The 18,541-nt window shown below is 36.0% G+C and overlaps 2 protein-coding genes across 14 annotated transcripts in view; both read right to left on the bottom strand.

Annotated features, from left to right (window-relative positions):
* Positions 1-18,541, bottom strand: part of LOC139982130 (uncharacterized) — a 262,832-nt gene that overhangs the window by 116,170 nt on the left and 128,121 nt on the right. The window lies entirely within an intron of this gene.
* LOC139982121 (uncharacterized) overlaps positions 12,158-18,541 on the bottom strand; it is a 325,984-nt gene continuing 319,600 nt past the window's right edge. For all 13 annotated transcript variants that reach the window (XM_071994689.1, XM_071994685.1, XM_071994676.1 and 10 more), the window contains 3 exons: positions 17,567-17,614; positions 14,571-14,596; positions 12,158-14,142 (listed from right to left, as the gene is read on the bottom strand). In XM_071994689.1, the coding sequence (XP_071850790.1) occupies positions 14,025-14,142; positions 14,571-14,596; positions 17,567-17,614 (192 nt within the window). In that variant the 3' untranslated portion in view covers positions 12,158-14,024. The remainder of the gene's footprint in view (positions 14,143-14,570; positions 14,597-17,566; positions 17,615-18,541) is intronic.

The raw sequence follows: 18,541 nt of genomic DNA, 5'->3' as shown, positions 1-18,541 counted from the left end.
GTTGAATTGCAAGTAGCGTCAATGGGTTTAAGAATACTTTGGATGAGTACATCAAGCATTGTAATTGGGTATGACATTTGATGTCCTCGGTTTTATTCCTCTCATATAGCCTTAGGGTCCTTAATGGGGACTTGAGTGTCTCTCCTGGTCTTTTTTTCTACGAAACTAAACTATATACTTGAGTGTAGGAGTTAGCAATAGTTCGGAGTCTGTGGGCAAACCTAAGACTGATATTGTGATGTTAATTTCTCAGGAATGTAGTACTAGGCTATAATAGGTGCAACAGATTGAATGGGTCTGTCGAGAAAAAAACCCTTGCAACAACTGAATACTGGTGTATGTTGTAGCTTATGTATTTTCCATTAACATATATACTATACGGTCATGTCCTTAATAAGGTTTCATGGATCACACTGACATAGTGTGCCTACTTGTCAGTTCTGTCAACTGAGCACAGGGCTAATGACATCATTCAGTTTGTTATTATGCAGACAGCAAATGGCCATAATGATAATTATTAATTGTTACTTATTCTTCATACTGCCTTTACTGGCCTTACCTGAACAGTGATGTATAAAAATGCAAGAAGTCGTTAAGATTTTCATTTAAGAATCGTTTCAGCCTGTCCTATTTCAGACATATGATTGGCAGGTTTCCACGTTACATAGCTTATCAAAATGGAGCTGTTCTGTACAGCAAGAAAATCACACATATGCATGCATACAAACACACTCATATAACAATTTCTAAATATCTTTTCAGCTGCCCAAAGGTACTGGAATGCAAGCTCTGTTGGGTGAATTAAAAAACCCTCATTGTACTCTTTATTATGGTCGGCGTAGCAGCAATGATGGTGATGTGGATTTGACAGTACCTAGACAAGAATTCAATAGCTGCTTTGTGCTGAAGTGGGTTCAACGTGCTCAAGGCCATGACAGGATGACGACTCGACATCAGGATGAATTATCTGTTGCAGAGCTCTATAAACCAGGCAGTTGTTAAAAGATCCATTGGGTGACCCTCACAGTCTACCAGGCACTGCATCGCAGAAGCAAAATGAAGTTTGTGTGATACCTTCATCTTATGAGAGCGGAATGGTATCAGTGTGGCCTCTGTCAATTTGTTTTCTTGAAAGCTGAGAAGATCTTTCAGTGGTTTCACACTGACCTCTGTACTTGACAATTCATGTGTATTTGCCAGCTCAGGAGGAAGCCAGATTTTAATTACATTAACCAATGCTGACATTTTTTTTGGACATGTGGTACATCTGCAAGGAGGTAAAGGAAGCAGTTGGAGTTGCATGGATGTGGAATCTTGTTGATAGTCTGGCAGTCTTATCCACAGATTATTCCAAAGCTTCTCCACATTGCCACATTCAGAACTTATTACATTGATAAACTTGAAAATTGCAGGAATCTAACCAAGCACCCATCAAGGGAATTTGTTTGTATAATTATTGAAAGCTGTGACCTTCTGATGTGACAGATTAATGTGAAATATAGGGCAGTAGATTACCTTGTAAATGAACCTTGTTATTGTTTGATTGTATCTAATGTTTGCAAAATTTAAAGTTGCATGCTACCAATTGAAACATAATTCTTTCTCTATTAATGGGATATAAATACTTCTCCTTAAAAGGTGTGAAGACTCCCGCACAAAGAAACGTCTCATGCCCGTTATCTGACCTAGTTTCGAATGCGGTGTAACAGAAGTGTTAGACACCACCATTGATCCCAGAAAATACACACACAGCTTGCTACCATCTGTAAATAGACATTAGTGTACAGTCAATACAAACATCACGGTCAATACCCACAACACAGTGCAAATAGCAGCATGGACATCTCAGGTCTAGATAAAAGATAACAAGGTATCAGGTTTCATTACTGTCTGCATTTTGTAGCGACACAAAAAAACTTTACTTGCAAGCAACGGAAAGTAAACTTTTTCAGAGCGCGGCATGCGGTTTAGGGCGAGTCTTCAGTACCTTTAAATATACTGCATCGCTTGTTGTCACTTGATCATTTGCTTGTGTGTGAGCTAAACAGCTTAAATAATATGTAAAAAAATAATACAAACTTTCAAATTGCCAGATATTTACTTGCTCAAAATCATTATCCAATCATGATTTGTTGCTATCCTTGAGTCCATTATTCAGATGATGAGGCAGATTCCCTTCAACTCTCCATGATGAAGGTAAAACCTTATATCTTAACCAACTGCCATTGAGTGTCCATTTGAAAGTTTCAAACACACAAGTGCATTGATTAAAACAAAGACTTTATTGCTGTGGTTGCAGGAACTGGATTTCAGTCTAGTAGTCACTCACCAGGTTCGTCTTTATCACAGTGTCTGCTAACTGTGGCTTTTTATGTTAGGAGTTTTTCTTCAGAGCACATGTCACCTTTGATTTGTAAAAAAAGTCCTGAAATTCAGGGAGGTAAAATTTACTGTCCAAAGATAATTTAAAAAGATTTTTTTAACTTCAATCGTCAATGTGGGTGTCAATTAAGGGAATAAGGAGTTACTGATGCAATGACTTTCTGGCATAAGTGCATTTATAATCTGTTAAAATTTGAAAGGTGTATGATACTGCATCCCCCCCCCCCCCCCTCTTAATTTGCACTCCGTTTGAATGCACAGACAGTTCTGCTTATTATTAAATACCAGTTAACACTAAATTTTCAAGTCTTCCTTTAAAACAGTCAAACGAAACCGTGCATTGCCAAAGCTAGGCCTACGCAATATTTTGAACATTTCTTTATCAACATGTGGTGACAGGGCTCTTAAGATAATTCAGTGACCAAGACAAGAGTGTAGGGTAGTCTTTGCAATAAGCATGACTAAGGCTAGGCTACCAGTACCAGTACCATAATTAGCCTTGGCCTAGTGGTCTTTGAAATGTAGCCTAGGCCCCTGCTACTTTGATAAATGATAGTTGACTGCATCCAAATTAAACCAAGGCCTAGGCTATACTTTTGAAGAAGAAAATATTAGGCTGAATTCATGTTAGCCTAAAAAGGCTAGGCCAATGCTGACAATTAACACAAACCAAGATCATTTAACCATTTGGGCACTTGTTTATGGCATACTAAAAGGGTCTATATAATCAGGCCTGTATGTGTACACAACCCACAAGTTGCCAATGAGTATAGACCTAGCCATAACTAGTTTAGGCCTAGGCTACTTTGTTTTCCTTAGGCCTAGTTTAATTGGGCCTTATACTGTGCCATATTATGTAATGTGCTATAACAGTTGTAGTAATAGTAAGAATGGTCCAGGTCTAACTAAGCCCAGGCTTAACTTATGCTTCGGGCTTAACTTAGGAATACGGCTTTACGTGATGCCTATAGCTAGCCCACCCATTTACATTAAACTAAAAGTGATACGGCTCTGATAGTGTCCAGAGCCGTATATAGAGAGAGTTTGGCCAACCATGTAACCGATTTGGATTGGTCGAGATGGAAAACGCCCACACAGGGTGGTAAAATAGGTCCACTTGAAAACTTTATAGCAGGCGACACGCATACTCACAGTGTATAGACTATCGTTTGTGTACACGAAAAAAGTACGAAATTATGAAAGAAATGGTGCTGGGGATGCTGCAATCGGTCAGAACATGGATATTGTTGTTTGATTTTCCGACTGACCATAAAAGAAGATGAATTTTTTGGAAGTAGAAAGAACAAGATGGAGATCTAATGAAAAAAGTCTGTGTAGCCTAGGCCCATACTAGCCATAGGCCCTAGTGTAATACGAGTAATGTACAAGCAATGCGAGAATTTTACGTTCAGACTGGTTTCTGTAATTACATGCATGGCTATTCTCTCTCGTTTTACGATCCACAAATTCGATTTCATTATGCCAGCTCTCCTAATCATAGGCATGGCAGTTTCAGTCGCACATATAGTTATCCTAATTCCTACTTATTGTATGCCTAGGCTATGCCTAGCCTAAAAAAGTATCACTTTAAGTTTAATGTAAAAGGGTGGGTTAGCCTCTAGGCATCACGTAAAGCCCTAATCCTTAGTTAAGCCCAAAGCATAAGTTAAGCCTGGGCTTAGTTAGACCTGGACCATTCTTGCTATTACTACAACTGTTATAGCACATTACATAATATGGCACAGTATAAGGCCCAATTAAACTAGGTCTAAGGAAAACAAAGTAGCCTAGGCCTAAACTAGTTAGGCTAGGTCTATACTCATTGGCAACTTGTGGGTTGTGTACACATACAGGCCTAATTATATAGACCCTTTAAGTATGCCATAAACAAGTGCCCAAATGGTTAAATGATCTTGGTTTGTGTTAATTGTCAGCATTGGCCTAGCCTTTTTAGGCTAACATGAATTCAGCCTAATTTTTTCTTCTTCAAAAGTATAGCCTAGGCCTTGGTTTAATTTGGATGCAGTCAACTATCATTTATCAAAGTTGCATCAGTACCTCCTTATTCCCTTAATTGACACCCACATTGACGATTGAAGTTAAAAAAAATCTTTTTAAATTATCTTTAGACAGTAAATTTTAACTCCCTGAATTTCAGGACTTTTTTTACAAATCAAAGGTGACATGTGCTCTGAAGAAAAACTCCTAACATAAAAAGCCACAGTTAGCAGACACTGTGATAAAGACGAACCTGGTGAGTGACTACTAGACTGAAATCCAGTTCCTGCAACCACAGCAATAAAGTCTTTGTTTTAATCAATGCACTTGTGTGTTTGAAACTTTCAAATGGACACTCAATGGCAGTTGGTTAAGATATAAGGTTTTACCTTCATCATGGAGAGTTGAAGGGAATCTGCCTCATCATCTGAATAATGGACTCAAGGGTAGCAACAAATCATGATTGGATAATGATTTTGAGCAAGTAAATATCTGGCAATTTGAAAGTTTGTATTATTTTTTTTACATATTATTTAATCTGTTTAGCTCACACACAAACAAATGATCAAGTGACAACAACCGATGCAGTATATTTAAAGGTATTGAAGACTCGTCCTAAACCGCATGCCGCGCTCTGAAAAAGTTTACTTTCCGTTGCTTGCAAGTGGAGTTTTTTTTGTGTCGTTACAAAATGCAGACAGTAATGAAACCTGATACCTTGTTATCTTTTATCTAGACCTGAGATGTCCACGCTGCTATGTGCACTGTGTTGTGGGTATTGACCGTGATGTTTGTACTGACTGTACACTAATGTCTATTTACAGATGGTAGCAAGCTGTGTGTGTATTTTCTGGAATCAATGGTGGTGTCTAACACTTCTGTTACACCGCATTCGAAACTAGGTCAGATAACGGGCATGAGACGTTTCTTTGTGCGGGAGTCTTCACACCCTTTAAGGAGAAGTATTTATATCCCATTAATAGAGAAAGAATTATGTTTCAATTGGTAGCATGCAACTTTAAATTTTGCAAACATTAGATACAATCAAACAATAACAAGGTTCATTTACAAGGTAATCTACTGCCCTTTATTTCACATTAGTCTGTCACTTCAGAAGGTCACAGCTTTCAATAATTATACAAACAAATTCCCTTGATGGGTGCTTCGTTACATTCCTGCAATTTTCAAGTTTATCAATGTAATAAGCTCTGAATGTGGCAATGTGGAGAAGCTTTGGGATAATCTGTGGATAAGACTGCCAGACTATCAACAAGATTCCACATCCATGCAACTCCAACTGCTTCCTTCACCTCCTTGCAGATGTACCACATGTCCAAAAAAAAGTCAGCATTGGTTAATGTAATTAAAATCTGGCTTCCTCCTGAGCTGGCAAATACACATGAATTGTCAAGTACAGAGGTCAGTGTGAAACCACTGAAAGATCTTCTCAGCTTTCAAGAAAACAAAGACTTGAAGCCAAATTGATAGAGGCCACACTGATACCATTCCACTCTCATAAGATGAAGGTATCACACACACTTCATTTTGCTTCTGCGATGCAGTGCCTGGTAGACTGTGAGGGTCACCCAATGGATGTTTTAACAACTGCCTGGTTTATAGAGCTCTGCAACAGATAATTCATCCTGATGTCTAGTCGTCATCCTGTCATGGCCTTGAGCAAGTTGAACCCACTTCAACACAAAGCAGCTATTGAATTCTTGTCTAGGTACTGTCAAATCCACATCACCATCATTGCTGGTTCCAGCTACGCTGACCATAATAAAAGAGTACAATGAGGGTTTCTTAATTCACCCAACAGAGCTTGCATTCCAGTACCTTTGGGCAGCTGAAAAGATATTCAGAAATTGTTATATGAGTGTGTTTGTATGCATGCATATGTGTGATTTTCTTGCTTTACAGAACAGCTCCATTTTGATAAGCTATGTAACGTGGAAACCTGCCAATCATATGTTTGAAATAGGACAGGCTGAAACGATTCTTAAATGAAAAGCATAACGACTTCTTGCATTTTTATACATCACTGTTCAGGTAAGGCCAGTAAGGGCAGTATGAAGAACAAGTATTTTAATAATTATCATTATGGCCATTTGCTGTCTGCATAATAACAAACTGAATGATGTCATCAGCCCTGTGCTCAGTTGACAACACTGACAAGTAGGCACACTATGTCAGTGTGATCCATGAAACCTTATTAAGGACATGACCGTATAGTATATATGTTAATGGAAAATACATACGCTACAACATACACCAGTATTCAGTTGTTGCAGGTTTTTTTTTTCTCGACAGACCCATTCAATCTATTTCACCTTCTATAGCCTAGTACTACATTCCTGAGAAATTAACACCACAATATCAGTCTTAGGTTTGCCCACAGACTCCCAACTATTGCTAACTCCTACACTCAAGTATATAGTTTAGTTTAGTAGAAAAAAAGACCAGGAGAGACACTCAAGTCCCCATTAAGGACCCTAAGGCTATATGAGAGGAATAAAACCGAGGACATCAAATGTCATACCCAATTACAATGCTTAATGTACTCATCCAAAGTATTCTTGAACCCATTCACACTACTTGCAATTCAACCTTCTCAGGCAAACCATTCCATCCATTCACAACCCTTGTATTAGACTTTAGAGTAAAAGTTATGCCGAATATTAATCCTACTTTGTAACTTCTGGAGTTTAAGACAATGACCTCTGGTACAACTACTTTTGGCAAACCTGAAAAGATCAGTGAAGCATAAATTGTCATTTTATGTGTAGGCCTACTCTATTTAATTGAAGGATCTATTAATGTAGGCCCGATGCTATAGTTGTGCGTCTGTAATCTAGCCTAGCCAGGACTGTGATGTGTGCTTTTCGTTTGTATGACTAAAGTAGGACTAGTAGTATGAGGCGTAAAATAAAACAAGTGTAATGACAGGTTTTCAGCTAGTTTTCTGTGCATTTCAGGTGTGGAGATAAACGTAAATGTCATTAACTAACGCATACTCTAATTCATTACCTGATATCCATTTTGTTCCTCGTATGCCTGTCAAAATCTGACATTCTGAGTCGCTTCGTTTGTTCGCAACGAGCACAGTGTGCAAAGCTGCTATATATTGTGTGTGATGTTTTTCGTGTTTCGCGTAACTGGTAACGACAACTGGACCTATTTTGATGCCCATGGTTTGCGTGTGACGTCACAAATCGCCAGTTGGCCAAACTCTCTCTATATACGGCTCTGATAGTGTCGAAAGCGCCCCTACAGACCATTCTCGCCCCTCCTGACCAATACCCCTTGCTCCGCCACTGGGTACATGTATTATGGCAATCAAGATACATCAAAAATTGGCATTGCACCGGTGCGGTCCGGGGCGCTATATACTACTATTATTAACGGCTACATAATATGCAGTAGGATAATATGAAAATGAAAAGTTAAGTGACCTAAATATGTGTTGTCCCCAAACCAGAACAAACCAGAAAGTCAATATTTTCGACGGGTTCTGTGTCTTTATTTCTTTTTGTTTGAAGATTAATTGGATAAAGTGATTGTGTTCAAACAGAGTGAACGGTTACGTGATGTGATTTCTTTATTGGCAGAAAGTTACGGGAACACTAATTTCCATACTTTTTGCCGACCCTTTTAGTTGAGATTGGAACCATACTTGTTTCCTACCTATATCGACAGTATGTAACAAATTTTACCAATACAACTTGTTCAGGTGAAACTGTCATATTTTTTTCTGTTATAGTAATATATGTTATTGCACATTTGAATGAAAGTTGAACTTAAACTTAAATATTTCATAATGAATAAATTGAAGATGTATTCTAAACATGAAAATTGTGAATTTATACCATTACATGTTGTTTCTTAATAATCCAACCGCACATTTCCATATGTTACCATTATTTAGATCAAAACATATTTGTCAAAACACCCTCTCAAATAAGTGCTGCGTTCCTACACATGCAAAAACATATGCTCCAAGATCTCGTCGTTTACAAACAAAAAGAAGGGACATTAACTACATTAATCACAGTGAGACCAAAATATTACCAGACTGAGTAATAATCGTATGTAGTTATTCATATTGATTTTCGGTTGGTTGATTCAAACACGAAATCAAATCAATTATTCCTGACAAGATGAAAGTCTTTAATGTTTCTCGTCCATTGATTATAGATTTGTTGGATTAAAATAGATCTATTGTCAAGCTTTTTGTAAGGAAAGCGACAAACTTTGCAAATCGCAACCAACTTCGTCAACTGGGTACCTTGAACATTTTACATCGCTTAGTGGTGGCCATTAAGGCGTACGTATAAATTCAAGTCCATCCAGTTCGCTAAAGTATGGTCTCGTGGCTGACATTGTCTTCGTTTAAATTGAAATAATATTACATCTTTTCCCAATGGTGTGCGGATTAAAAGCACATTACACAACCGACATTTACACACAAAAAAAGGCTGTCAACATCATAACATTTTAAATATATACTACATCGGTTTGTAGAGATGTACGGGGAGAACAAGTGCTTTGACCATCTTGCATTTCTCACTTCATACAATGTTTTCAATGGCAGTGGGGAGACTAACGAGGAGGTAACTGTATTATTACATCTATCAAACAGACAAATAAACTCTATAAATTATGATTAAAACACCGTTCACCTAGCAACAAATCCGAGTATAGTAGCTATAGAAATAAACTTAATCATATAATTCGCATTGCTAAGAAAATTTACTATACAGATACTTTTAACAATTGTAAGTTTGACACGAAGAAAACGAAGAAAACTCGGTCCGAAATTAACAATCTGCTAAAAAATGAAATAATAAAAACAACTATCTATCCCGAATACTTTGATGGTGTGAAAATTACTGACCCCGCTGCCATGGGAAATAGTCGTAATAATTATTTTGTTAATGTAGGACCCTCTCTAGCAAAACATGTTTCTCCCCATAACTCAAACTACCTCTCTGGGAGCATTGCCTCCACAGCTTTTCTTTTCCCATTAAGTCGTGATGAATTAAGTCAGTCAAATCTGCGGGTTTTGATGACATCAAATCTTCTGTTGTTACTCAGTTCATTTCCTCAATTTGTCAATCACTTACATTTTTAGTTTGTCTTTAGCAATTGGTGTCGTTCCCGATGATCTGAAAATTGCCAAAGTGGTCCCCATCTTTAAGAAAGGTGATCCAAACTTTTTCGTTAATTATCGACCAATTTCTGTTTCACCATATTTTTCGAAAATTCTGGAACGTTCTGTTTACAACAGGCTTTCACTTGTTTTAGACAAGCATAGCATTTTTTTTCAATGGTCAGTATAGTTTCCGGCCTGTTGTCTCCACCGAAATGGCGCTTCCGGATACCGTTGACAATTTACCACAAGCTATAAACAAAATTCTTACAGCCATTGTGTATTTCTTAACTTATCGAAGGCTTTCGATACTATAAATCATACCATACTTCACGTCATGTCATAAATTAAAGTCGCAACGGTATTAGGGGCTCATTCCTCGATTGGTTTGTTAGCTATCTTTCAAACAGAAAACAATTTACGTTTTATCAGGGTAAAAGTTCTGATGTTTTAAATATACAGTGTGGTGTACCTCAAGGTTCTATCCTTGGACCCCTCCTTTTTGTTATATATATGAATTATATTGGTAAAATCTCCTCCAAAGCTTCTATTGTGTTGTTTGCCGATGATACAAATATTTTCTTTTCTGATTACAACTATGAACGTCTGCAACAAACCGTTCGTAATGATTTATGTACTTTCACAGATTGGTTTGCAGCAAATAAGCCTTACCTTAATATTGATAAAACAAATTATACCGTCTTCAATGCAAATAGAGTTATGGCTAACGTTAATCTTGATGTCAATGGTAAACCACTGCAAAAGGTAGATTTCGTAAAATTCTTAGGTGTTTTTATAGACCCCAAGCTCACTTGGCGTGAGCACATTATCCATATTTCCTCTCTTGTTGCAAAAGGCGTAGGCATCTTGTAAAAACTTAAACACACCCTTCCTAGAAAGGTTTTAAGGTCTTTTATCAAACACTAGTACTACCATATTTGACTTATCGTTGTATGATTTGGTCTGGCACAAGTAATCATTTGTTAAACAAGCTAACTAGTTTACTGAAAAGAGCGATCAGACATATTACTCTCTCTCACCCAAGGGATCACACAAACATGTTATTTAAGTATATGAATGTATTGAAAGCTCACTGATCTGTTTAGTCTAAATGTCCTCAGTTTTGTTTATCGTTCATTACACGAAATGCTACCAGATACTCTGAATGCCTTCTTTACACAAAACTCAAACATCCACGCTGAAACAACATGCAAGCTGATTACCTGCACCAAAGACAATGTCACAACAATTTCTCTCACAATAGCTTACATCATCGGGCCATCGCACTTTGGAATCCCCTACCTATCACTTTAAAGGTTATGCCTTCTTTAGTTGTTTTTAGAAAAAGCTCACAAAAGCACTTCATCAACATGTACTAGAACTGTGAAATGAAACTGGAGGGGGGGGGGGGTAAGGGAAGGGAGAGGAAAGGGTGGTTTTGTTTGTTTTGTTTTTGGGGTTCTCTTTTCTAATTTTAAAGTTCTGTATTTTTCGAGGAGTTTCACTGCCCGACAAGCCCTATAGGATTTTTAATACACTTCATTTCACAAGTTTTGTTTCTTATCTCCTTCTCCGTCATATGTCATACTTATGTTGTGATAGAACAAAAATAAATTTAAAAAAAATGAAATGACAAGATTTCTCGTCCATTTGCTGGTAACATCTCGTCTTGACTACTGTAATGTTCTCCTGAATGGAACGTCATGCTCCTCAATCAACAAACTACAGAGGGTCCAGAATACGGCTGCCATAATTATCACCAGAACCAGTTGTTACGAGCACATCACTCCATACTCCGAGACCTGCATTGGTTGCCAATTACAAGCTCATTCTGCACGTTTTTCGTATTCTTCATGATCAGTCTCCGAGTTATATGACTAATTTGGTAAAACGCTACACGCCAGCTAGAGCATTACGGTCCCGAAGCCATCTTTCTCTAGTCATTCCTCGTACTAACAAAGTCACATATGGAGATTGTTCGTTCAGTGCAGCAGGTCTTAAACTATGGAAATCTCTTCCTCATCACTTCAGAAATATCACATCTATGGACACTTTTAAGAAGCATTTGAAAACTTTATCTTTTTAGGCTTGAGTATGGGCATTAATCTTATTCGTTGTTTTATTCACATTACTGTGCCCATATGTTATGTATATTTATATTTTTATGTTCTTTATTGTGGTTTATAACCCTGTCTTATATCATTTTTTTAAATTTTATTGCTGTTGTTGTTACTTTTAGGTTTTTTTTAAGTTTAGTAATTCTATATTCCAGGTATTGGTTCCTTTGTACAGTGCTCTTGAGCATGTTTTATTTCATGATAACAGCACTTTAATATATGGTATTTATTATTTTTTATCATCGTAATGACTAAACCCTGATCGGCATGCGCACTAACATCACCTTACTCATTCCAAGGACATGTCTTATTAGGTCACATATTTAGTGTCTACTATTCCTAAGATATGCCGGTATTGTTCTATATTTTCTTGTTCCACAACAAAATAACATTATCAGCAATGGCGTCTGCTTTCAGCAAAGAATTGGAGAACATTTAAAGTACACATTTCATTACATAATACTTTAAATGAGTGTAGATAAGCCAATAAAGAGCAAAAACACAATAAATGGTCGCTTTTAATTATAGTAACGTTTATTTAATCAATGAAAAATCATAGAATTATCTTTAAGAAAGACAGGATCACAAATTTAACCCTTTGTACACATTATTTTAAGAGAAAAGGTCTAATGAAAAACCGGACTATTGTACAATAAATAAACTATGCAAATACAATATACATTAAGCAAATATTAAATAGTGATGCCAGTAAATGAAGAGATACAGTAACTGGTGACTTTTCAAATAAGCCGTAAAATGTATGTAATTATTTGATAAGGGTACTAGTCATCAATTTAAATATGATGTTAACGTTTTTCGACTGAAGAATGGACTTCATTAGTAGGGATGCACCGGATCCAAATTTTTGGATCCGGCCGCAACCGGATTTTGCCGGATAGTACAGTACATGAAATCCGGCCGGAACCGGATTTTTTAATTACACAAAAGAAAATCATTAATAAGAAGTAGAAGTATGAAACTAGGAGCAAATCTTAGGTGAGGTATACGCATATTATAAAGAAGGTGAAATTAAGACCCAATATAGACAACAGGGTACTATAAAGGAAATCCACATGGGTCAATCAGTGGTCCACAGCAACTTAAAACAACTAGAAGGGAGGGGCTTACTACAGCATCAGGCACAGGAAATAAGATGCTGATGCACCCTGCACTTGAAGGACTGAGCACCGTTGTCAGAAATGTCACCAACTACGCTATCTGGTAGGCTGTTCCATACTTGTACCGCAGTATGGTATCACTATCTTTCTTTTACGAATATGTATGTCATAATGACTTCAGTAAAGGTAACATGGGCGATTTGATTCATGGAATTATAATACTGGCGTTTGTAAACTATATCAACCTTCCAAAGAATAACTCCCCAAAAAATGTTTTGGTGAATAATATGTAATGTGATTATGATTATCAATTGAAATGGATATATAGAAATTGGGAACCTTGTAATCATTATACATACATCTATTATTCAATGTCTACTGTAATCGTGATACTGATGTTTTTAACTGTTGCTAATCCATGCAATTGAAAGTTCATTAATTGGTAGGTAAGGAATAAACAGTCAAACTTGTGAGAAAATATTTTTACAGTGCTTTAATATGCTACATGTATTAAAATTATCATGTTGACTTGAAGTTATAATGGAAATTGAAATGTACCATTCTGATTGACTTTGATCTGTTTTATGAATTCTTTGTGAAACATTAAATCGTAAAAATAATAATAGTAATACTGATGTTAACAGTGTGTGTATAATATCATTAATAACATAAATTACTGATTGGAGTAAAAAACAGCATGTTTCCATTAATCACACAACGAAAGAAGATGATATGTTGTTGTGAATGTAGCCTAAAGTAAGACAAGTTATACCTGAACGACTGTTTGTATTTACACATATTCTTGTCTAAGTTTGTTTTCTGAACAGCTACAACAGCTCATGGAAAAGGGGACGCATACTATTTTTCGAGGAAAGCATCTGTCAGTAACACCTCTAGAACACAAAAGCGTTTAGCTAGCTCTCCAGTAGTACAGTATATTGAGGAGGCAACACCTGTAGAGAGCGTTGTTTCTTCTAACACAGCCGTGATCATTACATTCGATCAGTAGCTTGGTTCTGTTACGTACTAACCCATAACAATAACGTATATATCCATTTATTTTGACGGAATCGATTTCCATTCTTTTCATGTCAAAGGGAGAGTTTCATGTATCGATCCACAACATACCAGCGTAGCAACATTTTTTTACGATCGAGCTGTAGAGATTGCCACTGACGTAATACTATATAATACACGGTTAAAGTTGCATACCTTGAACAACGGATACCGGGATGTCGTACATTCGAATTTACAACTGTATTACTGATTGTATGCATTGTCACTTTCACTCTCAGTTTGAATCTCACTTTTACTCTCACTTTCACCTTCATCTTCATCTTCACTCTCACTTTCACTCCCTGTTAGCAATTCTGTATATCTGTGGAAAAAAATAACATGTTTAGTAATAATTACAGTATTATTAATATTGCTGGTGTAGCGATAGAACCATTACAAGATCATGTATAATAGTGTTAAATGAAATCTAGCAACACAATATACCACAAAATGTTATACTGACGTAGTGTGAACGATTGCTGCTAATGGTATCAGAAAAAGCCACAATAGTGCTAAGCTGTGAAGGAAGATATTTGTTATCTTCAGTTGTGTTAAGCTGAGTGATTGATCTTTTGTTTATTTTAACATAGACCTAACTATAAGGGTAGCTCCATAACTTTCACATGTAGTATATTGAATAATCCTACCCTTCCCGTGAGGGTCTTTCTTCTGGTGTTACCAGATAAATATATGTAAAATGAAATTATTAGTATTGACACATTCAACCTGAAGAGTATAGCAATCACTTACCTGCAAAAAAAATGAAACCGTGTCTTCTGTATAAAAGAAGAACATGATATTGTGTCGGTGAACATTAAGATGTTATAAGTAGTATTTTGATATTCTTGAATTTCTTGTTAACATTATTTCTTGCAGACAAAGGGGAACTTATGGCTAGGTGGATGCTATTAACGGCTATTTCTTTCATAATAATCTATTAGTCTATGTACAAGACTTCAAAGCGGTCACCGTTGAAACTTAAATTGCTGAATACTGATTAGTTACATTCATTATTAATGTAATTCTTTTTTATGTTAACAATTAAAACATCGCACAGACAGTGTTTTAAATTCGTTTTGTTAATCAAAATACACAACATGTATTCGTTGTGTATTTTAGTTTAAACTTATAGATTTCGTTGATAAATAGTCACATATTTTCACTAACAAGGATGAATTCGGCCATCACGGTCGTTATGCAATGTTGATAAATTATATTGTAATATGAATAAACAAATATGTCGCCAGTTCACATTTTTGTTTTATTTTGTCCTTCTACCCGAAATTCCAACAATCTCTAACTATTGTTAAGATTGCAAAATATGTTGGTAGGTTGGTTCAAAAACAAACTTGTAAATTGTGCATTAAAGTTTAGTCCTTTACCAAGTAAATCAGAGAACAATAAACAGCCAAAGAAACATCTTGAGTTAATATATAACAAACTAGTTCAGTACAAAGTAGCATTCAACACGATTGGTCTGTGTGGTAATGGGATATGTGAAAGCAGTCCGGATATATTTACGGTTCTTTAACCAGAAAGCAACACAGTGCCAATATCATAATATACAGACAACAGAAATATGGATGTAGAAATATGACAAGGGAAACTTGAACATAGACTACACTTGATTGAGTATGTTGGAAGCGACGTCGAGGGCCGAGGCTGCAATGATGGTCTGGTAGCGTTAGAGAGAGCTGTGGCTGGAGTTAGGATTCTCTATTCTGCGTACCTACTCCAAAGCTTTTGTCAACGTCTGTACTATTTGCATACATCTTTTTAAGCCGGTAACAATCTGAGCGCATGCCTCCATTAATTTCTTGTTATTCCTATGTCACGATACTCTCACCTTTCCTTTTATTAGCTTAACGTGTGTAATTTACAAAATACGATACATACATCCATATTTTACCATACCATACACCCGCTAGTGTGGTCAGTATCTTGTTATAAAGACGCTTCTACTTATGAGCAGCATTTATCGCAAAGCGAAAAGGAATAAAAAAGTAGTGTATTCAGATGACTTTTCCGGTCTTAAAATCTCTATGGCTTATCAGTTTTTGTTGTTTACCATTGTTTAATTTAACTGTGGTAACTTAATAAACCAATGGAATTCGTCCCTCCATTGTATTACAATGATTTGCATTTTACATTTTTACTTGAAGAGACATGCAGTTATGGCTGGAGTCTGCATCACACCATGAACGATTTGGGCTTTAATATCCCTGCATTACTTAATTGCTTTGACGTTGTTTTCAACATCTACTTCAAGTTAGTTATGCAACAACTTTCTTGGTAATTTATTTTCATTGTTTTCCTTCAATTTGTTGGAATAACTGTCTCAATAATGTATCATCTTTCTTATTTCTACTTTTGGTTACACAAGTGTTGTTAGCAAACTTGACTTGTTTTAGTATGTGAAGGAGCCTGGTATTTGACATCTCGCAAAACACTTGAGTCATTGCATATCACAAATATCTCGCTGAACATCACAGCATCATTAATCAACTGTTCTAAGTTATAGCTTAATTCTACTAAGACATACACACACACACCCAGGAGAGAAGCTCAGACAAATGGAATGTTATAAAGCTCCCTATATGTTACAGTATTGCCTAACATGCGGAAGCGCCCTCTAAAAAATGTGACAAAGCGAAAACACGAATAACTACGATGATCATTTTCCATATTGTTGATGATATTGTGATATTATCTCATCAACAATGTATATTCACACAGTGTGTCAATGTCAGATTTCAATTTTGAAGTTATTTATTATATCTTCCTGTTTTATTGATTCAACCATTTTTGTAAACTTTTATTCTGATTTCGAATTAAATATGATATCTAATAGTTGTACAGTATTTAGAGATATTGTTCTAGTTTGAAAACTGATAAAGAGTTAAATGTTCCATTTTGTTTATTTTTTGTCTGTTGGAATGTCCACATTTGTTCTACATTGGTGCTCCGAGGATCACGTTTGACTAATGAAACTTCGTATACACATCGTCCTCCTCTACCGAACGTATATACAATCCCATGTTGTTCTCACTCTAGTTTGGGTATTTTCCAAGGAGTTTGACCTTAAAATTTACCACATTTTTATAAGTCATATTCACACCACATCACAATAACCTCAAAGTATATATATAATAGACTAATAAATCTTCATAACTAGTTATAAACCAGCTCAAATAAATATTATTTGTCTTCCGGGAATAAATGTATTAATGATTTATTGTTTCTTTAAAGTATAGTTGTGTTTGTATTTTGTGGATTAGGTGTCTGGTTGCTTTTGCAGTTATTAATTTCCACGATGAATCGAAGACTGTTTTCTATAATTTACCTTTATAGTTTATCTTACGTTTTCTCTGATATCAGCAGACTGATTTATCACAGATTGCTACATAAAAATCAAGAACAATCATCTATGTAACGCATCCATAGACTTTGCACATCCTTTCCTACCATGATAGTACATGAAAACGAATGACTTTTAAAGTCGAACACTGTTCCACTTCCTAGGCATCTTAATATATAAAATATGTTGGTACCTCTTGCAAATGCCAGATTGATGATATAGAAGCCCCCACTACCCCAATCCTTCTGATTTTGTGACTGTACGAGCACTAAAATTAATTTCTCCAGACTGCGCCATAAGATATATACAGCCATATATTTACATTATATTCTAGGATCCAGTAAGACCAAGCCACTGATTGAGTGTAATTCAATACCCATCAACCTACCTTATCATTATACTTTGTATCTGTGATCTCCTGTCTAGTTTCACTGTCCTGTAGTTAAAAGCAATAGAAACAATGATGAGACTAATACGTATATGACGTCATGAATATCATCGAGACAGTCGAATCAGGAAATGTTTCCTTTCATTAAAGAAAGAGAGTAAACTCAACGAGGATAAAACAATAAAACAAACATTTAATTTATCTTTGATTAGAGGTGATCAGCATAAAAGACATCTTTGATCAAAACAAATATTTTTCAGTAAAGTTTTAATTCCTAGAGAACAATAGCGGCTTTGAATCAGTGCGCATCTTAATTCATGTGGCTATATTTGTGTTGATTGTATACATGTATGAATTTAATTGTATGGATATATGTATTTATATAGAATTATACATAATCATATTTCTACCAAAATTTCAAGACTGGAATAATAGCTAGTAGTTCCTCAGTACCACACATTCCATGTACATCCCATGCACATTCCATGGGCTGTTAGCAGTGACATTGCCAGCGATAGCTGTAAAGTTAGACCCTCAACAGAAGTGATCGTTGGTTAAACGGGTCAAAGAAAGCCACAGAAATTTCATGTAAAGCTAAGACCTGGTTATATCACAAATGCCGGGTGTTTGTGATCGATAGTGTATTTTATATATTATTTATATTGGCTATGGTGATTATCTACTTTATTAACATAGTGCCTTGTTTTGTTTTGGGCCTTGCTGCCTATCTATTCCATTACATATATTGCCATAGGTCGCTCTTTCTATCAATTCCTGATATATGATATATGGCTATACCATGATAGTTGTCCTTTCTAATTACTACTACGTCGTTACAGCTAAGTCGGCTTTTCTTAACAGTAGACCGAATATACCAGGCTGGTATGGGGACGTTTCTAAAAAAGTACACATTTTGAAATAACTGAATTTTAGTTTTGACTGAGCAATGTCACAAATCATTTATCTTTACACTTT

Source organism: Apostichopus japonicus, chromosome 16 (genome assembly GCF_037975245.1).
Source record: "Apostichopus japonicus isolate 1M-3 chromosome 16, ASM3797524v1, whole genome shotgun sequence".
NCBI classification, from domain to species: domain Eukaryota; kingdom Metazoa; phylum Echinodermata; class Holothuroidea; order Aspidochirotida; family Stichopodidae; genus Apostichopus; species Apostichopus japonicus.
The sequence above is the reverse complement of the archived record's forward strand: the minus strand, read 5'-3'. Positions and strand labels throughout refer to the sequence as shown.